This window comes from Oncorhynchus kisutch, unplaced genomic scaffold, assembly GCF_002021735.2.
Source record: "Oncorhynchus kisutch isolate 150728-3 unplaced genomic scaffold, Okis_V2 scaffold770, whole genome shotgun sequence".
In the NCBI taxonomy this organism is placed as follows: domain Eukaryota; kingdom Metazoa; phylum Chordata; class Actinopteri; order Salmoniformes; family Salmonidae; genus Oncorhynchus; species Oncorhynchus kisutch.
In genome coordinates this window covers 108,286-120,294 of record NW_022262715.1, presented here as the reverse complement: position 1 = coordinate 120,294, position 12,009 = coordinate 108,286, and the positions used below count along the sequence as shown (strand labels likewise).

Genomic DNA, 12,009 nt, shown 5'->3' with positions numbered 1-12,009 from the left:
GGTCATCAAATGTCAATCTGTCACACTAACTTTCATTCTTCAGATGGCTCCAGATTAAACAGTCTTTTAAAAACAGAAGATTAGAAGACAAGTATCTTTATTTCCTGATTGAACACCAATCACTGATCTGGTACAGACAACAGGCTACATTCCAATAAGGGAGTCACACAGAAGGAGAGACCTGATTGAACACCAATCACTGATCTGGTACAGACAACAGGCTACATTCCAATAAGGGAGTCACACAGAAGGAGAGACCTGATTGAACACCAATCACTGATCTGGTACAGACAACAGGCTACATTCCAATAAGGAAGTCACACAGAAGGAGAGAATTCTCCACGTGATTGCCAGCCATTTTGGCTCCATGGGCTGTGTCTGACATGGCACCCGGGCTCTGGTCAAAAGTGGTGCAGCGAATAGGGAATACGCAGCCATTTTGGCTCCATGGGCTGCGTCTGACATAGCACCCGGGCTCTGGTCAAAAGTAGTGCACCGAATAGGGAATAGGCAGCCATTTTGGCTCCATGGGCTGTGTCTGACATGGCACCTGGTCAAAAGTAAGGCAGCGAATAGGGAATAGGCAGCCATTTTGGCTCCATGGGCTGCGTCTGACATAGCACCCGGGCTCTGCTCAAAAGTAGTGCACTGAATAGGGAACAGGCTGCCATTTTGGCTCCATGGGCTGTGTCTGACATGGCACCTGGTCAAAAGTAGTGCAGCGAACAGGCAGCCATTTTGGATGCAAGCCATGTTCCAAACTGCAGTCAGCTGTTAAAATGTATTTGAGGGCACCACGGCGACTCCCTCACACCCTGCCCGGGTTGTGGAACTTTCCGCTGTACTTCCCGTGGTTGTGGAGGTCAAAGGGGCTGAGGACCCTCCTGACCCCCAGCATGTTGCCCCTGGCGATCCTCTGGAAGGTCCAGGGGTTCTGGTTGTTCTGCTCCATGTCCTGCTGTTCCTGCTGCATGGCTGCCAGGCTCTCTCTGGACACTACCTGGTGGAGAGAGGGGTCAGAGGTTACACTAGGTCAGGTATAGTGTTCCTGCTGCATGGCTGCCAGGCTCTCTCTGGACACTACCTGGTGGAGAGAGGGGTCAGAGGTTACACTAGGTCAGGTATAGTGTTCCTGCTGCATGGCTACCAGGCTCTCTCTGGACACTACCTGGTGGAGAGAGGGGTCAGAGGTTACACTAGGTCAGGTATAGTGTTCCTGCTGCATGGCTGCCAGGCTCTCTCTGGACACTACCTGGTGGAGAGAGGGGTCAGAGGTTACACTAGGTCAGGTATAGTGTTCCTGCTCCATCGCAGCCAGGTTCTCTCTGGACACTACCTGGTGGAGGGGGGGGTCAGAGGTCAGGTATAGGATTAGAATCAGAGGAAATGATAGACATGTCTTTAGAATCAGATTCATAGTCCTCCCTATAAGGTGGCACATTAGAATGTAATGAGGTCTCTGATGCTACCGCAGTAGAATGTAATGAGGTCTGATGGTACCACAGTAGACTGTAATGAGGTCTCTGATGCTACCGCAGTAGACTGTAATGAGGTCTCTGATGCTACCGCAGTAGACTGTAATGAGGTCTGATGGTACCACAGTAGAATGTGATGAGGTCTCTGATTCTACCACAGTAGAATGTAATGAGGTCTCTGATGCTACCGCAGTAGACTGTAATGAGGTCTCTGATGCTACCGCAGTAGACTGTAATGAGGTCTCTGATGCTACCGCAGTATAATGTAATGAGGTCTCTGATGCTACCGCAGTAGAATGTAATGAGGTCTGATGGTACCGCAGTACACTGTAATGAGGTCTCTGATGCTACCGCAGTAGACTGTAATGAGGTCTCTGATGCTACCGCAGTAGAATGCAATGAGGTCTCTGATGCTACCGCAGTAGAATGCAATGAGGTCTATGATGCTACCGCAGTAGAATGTAATGAGGTCTATGATGCTACCGCAGTAGAATGTAATGAGGTCTCTGATGCTACCGCAGTAGACTGTAATGAGGTCTCTGATGCTACCGCAGTAGACTGTAATGAGGTCTCTGATGCTACCACAGTAGACTGTAATGAGGTCTCTGATGCTACCGCAGTAGACTGTAATGAGGTCTCTGATGCTACCGCAGTAGAATGTAATACGCTCTCTGATTCTACCACAGTAGAATGTAATACGCTCTCAGATTCTACCACAGCAGAATGTAATGAGGTCTCTGATTCTACCACAGTAGAATGTAATGAGGTCTCTGATGCTACCGCAGTAGAATGTAATGAGGTCTCTGATTCTACCGCAGTAGAATGTAATGAGGTCCCTGATGCTACCACAGTAGAATGTAATGAGGTCTCTGATGCTACCGCAGTAGAATGTAATGAGGTCTGATGGTACCGCAGTACACTGTAATGAGGTCTCTGATGCTACCGCAGTAGACTGTAATGAGGTCCCTGATGCTACCGCAGTAGAATGTAATGAGGTCTCTGATGCTACCGCAGTAGAATGTAATGAGGTCTCTGATTCTACCACAGCAGAATGTAATGAGGTCTCTGATTCTACCACAGCAGAATGTAATGAGGTCTCTGATTCTACCACAGCAGAATGTAATGAGGTCTCTGATGCTACCGCAGTAGAATGTAATGAGGTCTATGATGCTACCGCAGTAGAATGTAATGAGGTCTCTGATTCTACCACAGCAGAATGTAATGAGGTCTCTGATGCTACCACAGTAGAATGTAATGAGGTCCCTGATGCTACCGCAGTAGACTGTAACGAGGTCTCTGATGCTACCACAGTATAATTCAATATCCCAAGCCTAATAGGGAACTAGTTCTTCCCCCAACATATCCCAGCATTTAGAGGAGCAGATGCTACTGTGATTGGCCAGCACCACCCCTAGATGTGGCCCTTTTATTACACCTTTAAGTACCCCCAGTGGGGAGCTGACCTTGGCAGGGAAGGGCAGTTTCTTGGCCACTTCCTTGAGGATAGGCTCCACCTCGCCCAGCTCCAGCCGTCCCCCAACCTCCACAATCATCCGTCCGTACTTCACCGGTGTGACGTAGTGGTCTATGTTCCCTTTGCCCCCGCCCATCCTTTGGCCCAGGCCCTTCCTGGTGATGGGCTTGTAGGGGGCGTTAATACGCCAGCGGGCGAAGGTGGTGCGAGGGTCCATCCTCCTGTTGATGGTCAGACGCATCATCTCCATGTGACCAAAGTGGAGGTAGCCCCCGCCCAGCGCCTGAGGAGAGGAGGATGATTAGATAAGAAGTGGAGGTAGCTCCACCCAGCACCTGAGGAGAGGAGGATGATTAGATAAGTGGAGGTAGCCCCCGCCCAGTGCCTGAGGAGAGGAGGATGATTAGATAAGTGGAGGTAGCCCCCGCCCAGTGCCTGAGGAGAGGAGGATGATTAGATAAGAAGTGGAGGTAGCCCCCGCCCAGCGACTAAGGAGAGGAGGATGATTAGATAAGAAGTGGAGGTAGCTCCACCCAGCGCCTGAGGAGAGGAGGATGATTAGATAAGAAGTGGAGGTAGCTCCACCCAGCGCCTGAGGAGAGGAGGATGATTGGATAAGGAGGTAGCCCCCGCCCAGCGCCTGAGGAGAGGAGGATGATTAGATAAGGAGGTAGCCCCACCCAGCACCTGAGGAGAGGAGGATGATTAGATAAGTGGAGGTAGCCCCGCCCAGCGCCTGAGGAGAGGATGATTAGATAAGTGGAGGTAGCCCCGCCCAGCGCCTGAGGAGAGGAGGATGGTTAGATAAGTGGAGGTAGCCCCGCCCAGCGCCTGAGGAGAGGAGGATGATTAGATAAGTGGAGGTAGCCCCGCCCAGCGCCTGAGGAGAGGAGGGAGATTAGATAAGTGGAGGTAGCCCCTCCCAGCACCTGAGGAGAGGAGGATGATTAGATAAGAAGTGGGGGTAGCCCCGCCCAGCGCCTGAGGAGAGGAGGATGATTGGATAAGAAGTGGAGGTAGCCCCGCCCAGCGCCTGAGGAGAGGCAGATGATTGGATAAGAAGTGGAGGTAGCCCCGCCCAGCACCTAAGGAGAGGCAGATGATTGGATAAGAAGTGGCAGTAGCCCCGCCCAGCGCCTGAGGAAAGGAGGTTGATTGAATAAGAAGTGGAGGTAGCCCCGCCCAGCGCCTGAGGAGAGGCAGATGATTGGATAAGAAGTGGAGGTAGCCCCGCCCAGCGCCTGAGGAGAGGAGGATGATTAGATAAGAAGTGGAGGTAGCCCCGCCCAGCGCCTGAGGAGAGGAGGATGATTAGATAAGAAGTGGAGGTAGCCCCGCCCAGCGCCTGAGGAGAGGAGGATGATTGGAGGAAGTTTGAAACAGTGAAGAAATAAATGAACTTTTATCAACCACAGAACAGTTCTGGAACATTGACCTTTAGGGGGAAGTTTTGATCAATATAACTACATCCACAGACCCTGATGGGAGATTATTTTAACACATAACCCTCGTAGGCATGTCGACGGAGTTCTCTGTGTATTCAACACACTCACACACGCACACGCACACACACACACACACACACACACACACACACACTCACCACGATGCCATACTGTCCCTTGGTGAAGGTGTTGGCTGTCTGGGCTGGTCCCTGGATGTCTCTTAGCTTCTTCATCTCCTTCCTCGCCTTCTTAAAGTTGGGCACCTTGTTCAGAAACTTCAGCTTGGGTCTTTCAGGTAGCACAACCTCTACAGGGGTCACAGAGAGGGGGTCACAGAGAGGGGGTCACGGTAAACAGTATATGGAGTCTGGGTGATCTTGACCTGTAGCCAAAGTGTGTGTGGTCAGAAACCTTGACGGATATGATGCAATGTTGTTATGATGCAAACTGAATGCTTGACCACCATGACCATCAAACTTGTCGCCATTCTAGATAAGAGGGGTTCAACACAATGATTAATTCATTCTAGATAAGAGGGGTTCAACACAATGATTCATCCATTCTAGATAAGAGGGGTTCAACACAATGATTCATCCATTCTAGATAAGAGGGGTTCAACACAATGATTCATCCATTCTAGATAAGAGGGGTTCAACACAATGCTTCATCCATTCTAGATAAGAGGGGTTCAACACAATGCTTCATCCATTCTAGATAAGAGGGGTTCAACACAATGCTTCATCCATTCTAGATAAGAGGGGTTCAACACAATGCTTCATCCATTCTAGATAAGAGGGGTTCAACACAATGCTTCATCCATTCTAGATAAGAGGGGTTCAACACAATGCTTCATCCATTCTAGATAAGAGGGGTTCAACACAATGCTTCATCCATTCTAGATAAGAGGGGTTCAACACAATGATTCACCCATTCTAGATAAGAGGGGTTCAACACAATGATTCATCCATTCTAGATAAGAGGGGTTCAACACAATGATTCATCCATTCTAGATAAGAGGGGTTCAACACAATGATTCATCCATTCTAGATAAGAGGGGTTCAACACAATGATTCATCCATTCTAGATAAGAGGGGTTCAACACAATGCTTCATCCATTCTAGGAAGCCAGGTCAACACAATGCTTCATCCATTCTAGGAAGCCAGGTCAACACAATGATTCATCCATTCTAGATAAGAGGGGTTCAACACAATGATTCATCCATTCTAGGAAGCCAGGTCAACACAATGCTTCATCCATTCTAGGAAGCCAGGTCAACACAATGATTCATCCATTCTAGATAAGAGGGGTTCAACACAATGATTCATCCATTCTAGATAAGAGGGGTTCAACACAATGATTCATCCATTCTAGATAAGAGGGGTTCAACACAATGATTCATCCATTCTAGATAAGAGGGGTTCAACACAATGATTAATTCATTCTAGATAAGAGGGGTTCAACACAATGCTTCATCCATTCTAGATAAGAGGGGTTCAACACAATGCTTCATCCATTCTAGATAAGAGGGGTTCAACACAATGCTTCATCCATTCTAGGAACTCAGGTCAACACAATGCTTCATCCATTCTAGGAACTCAGGTCAACACAATGCTTCATCCATTCTAGGAAGCCAGGTCAACACAATGCTTCATCCATTCTAGGAACTCCGGTCAACACAATGCTTCATCCATTCTAGGAAGCCAGGTCAACACAATGATTCATCCATTCTAGGAACTCAGGTCAACACAATGCTTCATCCATTCTAGGAACTCAGGTCAACTGATTGAATGCTGAAGGTGCAGGGCAAAGAAAGATAGTTACCGCTGTAGTCTGGAGGCACCTCGTATGTCTTCATCCCAGCAGACAGGACCTTCCGATGACTCTGCAGGACACCTAGACAACAAACAATCATAGTTTTATATTGCTGCTAGCTAGCTAAAGCCGTTAGCTAGAAAGCCCAGCTAATATAATAGTGGCTGCAGGCCGCCAGTCAAACGTGTTGTCAAAATGGCAAGAATACTGCATGAGCATTTATTTAAGATCATCTAGCTGGTTGGTTTGTAGGGCAACCATTCACAGCTAGCTCCTTCTCCATCTAGCTGGTTGGTTTGTAGGGCAACCATTCACAGCTAGCTCCTTCTCCATCTAGCTGGTTGGTTTGTAGGGCAACCATTCACAGCTAGCTCTTTCATCAAGCTGGTTGGTTTGTAGGGCAACCATTCACAGCTAGCTCCTTCTCCATCTAGCTGGTTGGTTTGTAGGGCAACCATTCACAGCTAGCTCCTTCTCCATCTAGCTGGTTGGTTTGTAGGGCAACCATTCACAGCTAGCTCCTTCTCCATCTAGCTGGTTGGTTTGTAGGGCAACCATTCACAGCTAGCTCCTTCTCCATCTAGCTGGTTGGTTTGTAGGGCAACCATTCACAGCTAGCTCCTTCTCCATCTAGCTGGTTGGTTTGTAGGGCAACCATTCACAGCTAGCTCCTTCTCCATCTAGCTGGTTGGTTTGTAGGGCAACCATTCACAGCTAGCTCCTTCTCCATCTAGCTGGTTGGTTTGTAGGGCAACCATTCACAGCTAGCTCCTTCTCCATCTAGCTGGTTGGTTTGTAGGGCAACCATTCACAGCTAGCTAGCTCCTCCATCTAGCTGGTTGGTTTGTAGGGCAACCATTCACAGCTAGCTCCTTCTCCATCTAGCTGGTTGGTTTGTAGGGCAACCATTCACAGCTAGCTAGCTCTTTCATCTAGCTGGTTGGTTTGTAGGGCAACCATTCACAGCTAGCTCCTTCTCCATCTAGCTGGTTGGTTTGTAGGGCAACCATTCACAGCTAGCTCCTTCTCCATCTAGCTGGTTGGTTTGTAGGGCAACCATTCACAGCTAGCTAGCTCTTTCATCTAGCTGGTTGGTTTGTAGGGCAACCATTCACAGCTAGCTAGCTCCTTCTCCATCTAGCTGGTTGGTTTGTAGGGCAACCATTCACAGCTAGCTCCTTCTCCATCTAGCTGGTTGGTTTGTAGGGCAACCATTCACAGCTAGCTCCTTCTCCATCTAGCTGGTTGGTTTGTAGGGCAACCATTCACAGCTAGCTCCTTCTCCATCTAGCTGGTTGGTTTGAAGGGCAACCATTCACAGCTAGCTCCTTCTTCTAGCTGGTTGGTTTGTAGGGCAACCATTCACAGCTAGCTCCTTCTCCATCTAGCTGGTTGGTTTGTAGGGCAACCATTCACAGCTAGCTCCTTCATCTAGCTGGTTGGTTTGTAGGGCAACCATTCACAGCTAGCTAGCCCTTTCATCTAGCTGGTTGGTTTGTAGGGCAACCATTCACAGCTAGCTCCTTCTCCATCTAGCTGGTTGGTTTGTAGGGCAACCATTCACAGCTAGCTCCATCTAGCTGGTTGGTTTGTAGGGCAACCATTCACAGCTAGCTCCTTCATCTAGCTGGTTGGTTTGTAGGGCAACCATTCACAGCTAGCTCCTTCATCTAGCTGGTTGGTTTGTAGGGCAACCATTCACAGCTAGCTCCTTCATCTAGCTGGTTGGTTTGTAGGGCAACCATTCACAGCTAGCTCCTTCATCTAGCTTGTTGTTTTGTAGGGCAACCATTCACAGCTAGCTCTTTCATCAAGCTGGTTGGTTTGTAGGGCAACCATTCACAGCTAGCTCCTTCTCCATCTAGCTGGTTGGTTTGTAGGGCAACCATTCACAGCTAGCTAGCTCTTTCATCAAGCTGGTTGGTTTGTAGGGCAACCATTCACAGCTAGCTCCTTCTCCAACTAGCTGGTTGGTTTGTAGGGCAACCATTCACAGCTAGCTAGCTCTTTCATCAAGCTGGTTGGTTTGTAGGGCAACCATTCACAGCTAGCTAGCTCCTTCTCCATCTAGCTGGTTGGTTTGTAGGGCAACCATTCACAGCTAGCTAGCTCCTTCATCTAGCTGGTTGGTTTGTAGGGCAACCATTTACAGCTAGCTAGCTCCTTCATCTAGCTGGTTGGATTTTAGGGCAACCATTCACTGCTAGCTCCTTCATCTAGCTGGTTGGTTTGTAGGGCAACCATTCACTGCTAGCTCCTTCATCTAGCTGGTTGGTTTGTAGGGCAACCATTCACAGCTAGCTAGCTCCTTCTCCATCTAGCTGGTTGGTTTGAAGGGCAACCATTCACAGCTAGCTAGCTCCTTCATCTGGACCGACAGGCTCTCGGCAGCACCGACAGGCTCTCGGCAGCACCGACAGGCTCTCAGCAGGACCGACAGGCTCTCAGCAGGACCGACAGGCTCTCAGCAGGACCGACAGGCTCTCAGCAGGACCGACAGGCTCTCAGCAGGACCGACAGGCTCTCAGCAGGACCGACAGGCTCTCAGCAGGACCGACAGGCTCTCAGCAGGACCGACAGGCTCTCAGCAGGACCGACAGGCTCTCAGCAGGACCGACAGGCTCTCAGCAGGACCGACAGGCTCTCAGCAGGACCGACAGGCTCTCAGCAGGACCGACAGGCTCTCAGCAGGACCGACAGGCTCTCAGCAGGACCGACAGGCTCTCACTTCTTTCCTACTGATCAACCTTTTGGCCTCAACCACTCTGCCTCCCTTCACATGTTCTTTAATATCATCTGTGGACATATTGGGACACCAGCGATGACTCTACTCAACCAAGCATAAGAACCCGGGACATGACTATCTTCTTCCCATTAAGCTATTCCAATTGCATTGTCTTCCCTTGATGAGCCTGACAACTACAAAATATTTGCAATCTACCTTTTCTAATGAACCGGGCCAGTTTGACTTCACACCTCTCTCTTTCTCTATGACATTGGTTAGTCGGATAGTGTGTAAATGAAGCCCTGTGGTCTCATCAAACACCATCACGACTTTCCACTACAACACATCACTACTATTGTTTCCTACCTTGGCCCTCTTTATACGTTCTTTACTAGACGCTCCACCGCTTCCTGTATCAGGCTCTCTCATCTTCCTACTACAGCCCATTCAGATCCGTGACCCTCATCCTTCCGCTCCATATCACAACTGACATCCATATTGTTCTTTATCTCCAGTTGTGATATGGAGCGGAAGGATGAGGGTCACGGATCTGAATTCGGTCCTGCTGAGAGCCTGTCGGTCCTGCTGTTGCTTCTCCAATCTTTTCTCCATTTCGTCCACACTACTCGCGTCCATTTCCAACATGAGCTAGTTGTCAAGCCCTCTCACACTCAAAACACGGGCCAGTCTTGTCATGTTTTTTGATGAGATAAAGAACATTGAACAGTTTGCAGCGTGACAAGTCTACCCCTCGTCCGCAAACCAGCTACTGTGACAGAACCTTACCTTGGAGCCCCGTGGATCTACCAGTGTTGGCCAATCCGACAAGAGCGGATTTGAATAGAGAAAGCATAGCTTGCCAGTTATGACTATTGACTATGTTAGAAATTGATAGTTTATGCTATCGTTACCATCATTTCAAATAAACAACTATTAAAGGTTACGATAAATAGGTTCGTTCATAAAATAACGCGTTGCACAAGGTCACGCCGCTATGAAGTGGGCAAGAATGACTAAGTACTTCCGGGTGACGGATTTTTGCAACCCTTCAGAATAAAAGTCCCATAATTAGGGCGAAAATTATGGAAAATGTATATAATTATTAATATACTTTATACTAAGTTATCATACAAAGAATAATTAAAAGTAGTTCTATAAGATATTATGTCTTAAAAAAATATATATATATATATGTCAAGCCTACATGATCAACAATGTTTGTTGTTTGTGTAAGCTGATTGGTCACTTTAAGGGCCACAGAACGAGCAGTGACGCTCCTTGGGTTGTACACTCTATGGATTTGTAAACTAGAGGTGGTCCTGAGTAGAAATTGTAACCATATTACTGCGACACAACGAACAGGAAATTGTGTACTACGGTGCAGTATGTCCAATATGAAAAACGAACATCGTGCAATATGAAATGGGCTAATTAACGATGGGATTTAACCAGTTAAATGTAACTAAATGTCATTTTAAATGTAATACGTATTTATCATAAGAGGACCATATACAATAACTGGTAATGCTGCATACTCCAAGAAAGGTTCAAATCTCACCTTTATGGTAAAAAATAATTATACATTGCTGAGGTGTATATTATTATCTATATTATTTTCGATTCATCTCTGCATGTACTCCCGTGATGAACCCACTCTCTCCTGCTGTGCTACAATGTCAGGATTGCAGAGACGTACTTTGTCAGTGGCTGTGACGTAAAGTTCAGCCAGGAGTTGATGGACAGTCGGGAAGAGCGAATGAAAATGTACTACTGTATCCATGGGAACCAGGGCTATTGCTCAATACACGCCATTGATTTATAAGCGATTTTATTTTATTTTACTAGGCAAGTCAGTTAAGAACAAATTCTTATTTTCAATTACGGCCTAGGAACAGTGGGTTAATTGCCTTGTTCAGGGGCAGAACGACAGATTTTTACCTTGTCAGTTCGGGGATTTGATCCAGCAACATTTCGGTTACAAGTCCAACACTCTAACCACTACCAGAACCACGCAGGTCCCCTAAACAGAAAAAGTGTTTTCTAAAGTTCATTATTATAATAATATTATTATTCATATTGTTATTACTATCATTATTAATAGTAGCATTATAAATAATTGTTTTGTTTATTTGTATTGTTGTTACCATAGAAACTATCTAATAATCATTACTTTTAATGCTGTTAACAATAATGTCAATGCTATAATATTATTTGTGCTATAAAGGCGATTCACTTTATTATTATTTTCATATAGTTAATCAAAAGTATGCTAACATTTCTTTATAAAATGTTACAAATTTCGACCATTTGTATAATTTTTCACCCAAATTCATTGCGGGACTTTTATTTTAAAGGAAAATCACTGATGTCACTGCCTTATTCTTGCTGGCGGGAACGATGGTCGCAACAACATCCGGTGCCCTGGTAATATTGCACCGTGTGGAACACATACATGGAATCCAATAGTTCCTATTGACACTTCACCAAAAAAGGTTTTCAGAAATTAAATGAGGTTACTTGCCCAGCTGAGATGCATAACAATGATCTGGTTATTCTTGTTTGTTTTATGTCTGTTTAAACTTTATATGATGACCGTTGATACATAAGAGACATATTGGGTTAGGGAGCCGTTTCCTTAAATGGATATTGGGAATCAGTGGATATTAAATGGGTATTGGGAATCAGTGGGTATTAAATGGGTATTGGGAATCAGTGGGTATTAAATGGGTATTGGGAATCAGTGGGTATTAAATGGGTATTGGGAATCAGTGGGTATGAAATGGGTATTGGGAATCAGTGGGTATTAAATGGGTATTTGGAATCAGTGGGTATTAAATGGGTATTGGGAATCAGTGGGTATTAAATGGGTATTGGGAATCAGTGGGTATGAAATGGGTATTGGGAATCAGTGGGTATTAAATGGGTATTTGGAATCAGTGGGTATTAAATGGGTATTGGGAATCAGTGGGTATTAAATGGGTATTGGGAATCAGTGGGTATTAAATGGGTATTGGGAATCAGTGGGTGTTAAATGGGTATTGGGAATCAGTGGGTATTAAATGGGTATTGGGAATCAG

At 46.5% G+C, this 12,009-nt stretch overlaps 1 protein-coding gene across 6 annotated transcripts; it reads right to left on the bottom strand.

Moving 5' to 3' along the window:
• Positions 1–180: 180 nt before the first annotated feature.
• LOC109877029 (39S ribosomal protein L16, mitochondrial) lies at positions 181–10,594 on the bottom strand. Of its 6 annotated transcripts, XR_004207677.1 has the most exons (6): positions 9,719–9,955; positions 6,217–6,288; positions 4,553–4,701; positions 2,939–3,232; positions 704–1,000; positions 181–550 (listed from the first exon to the last, which is right to left on the bottom strand). XR_004207677.1 is itself a non-coding variant. In XM_031816272.1 (5 exons), the coding sequence occupies exons 2-5, from the start codon at positions 6,248–6,250 to the stop codon at positions 809–811; spliced, it is 669 nt and encodes a 222-aa protein (XP_031672132.1). In that variant the 5' UTR covers positions 6,251–6,288; positions 10,491–10,594; the 3' UTR covers positions 181–808. The 6 variants fall into 6 exon arrangements, 5 of the variants coding, with proteins under 5 accessions (XP_031672132.1, XP_031672130.1, XP_031672133.1 ...); XM_031816272.1 differs by lacking the exon at positions 9,719–9,955 and adding an exon at positions 10,491–10,594 and having other exon boundaries at positions 181–1,000; XM_031816270.1 differs by having other exon boundaries at positions 181–1,000.
• Between the last annotated feature and the right edge of the window lie 1,415 nt (positions 10,595–12,009).

What these genes read in the sequence shown, in the direction of transcription:
- LOC109877029 (XM_031816270.1), bottom strand. Translation starts at nt 9,785, where the DNA reads ATGCTTTCTCTATTCAAATCCGCTCTTGTCGGATTGGCCAACACTGGT. An exon ending in TAGATCCACGGGGCTCCAAG is followed by an intron (nt 6,289 to 9,718) that starts GTAAGGTTCTGT and finishes TTTGTTGTCTAG; the next exon opens with GTGTCCTGCAGAGTCATCGG. An exon ending in AGGGACAGTATGGCATCGTG is followed by an intron (nt 3,233 to 4,552) that starts GTGAGTGTGTGT and finishes TCCTCTCCTCAG; the next exon opens with GCGCTGGGCGGGGGCTACCT.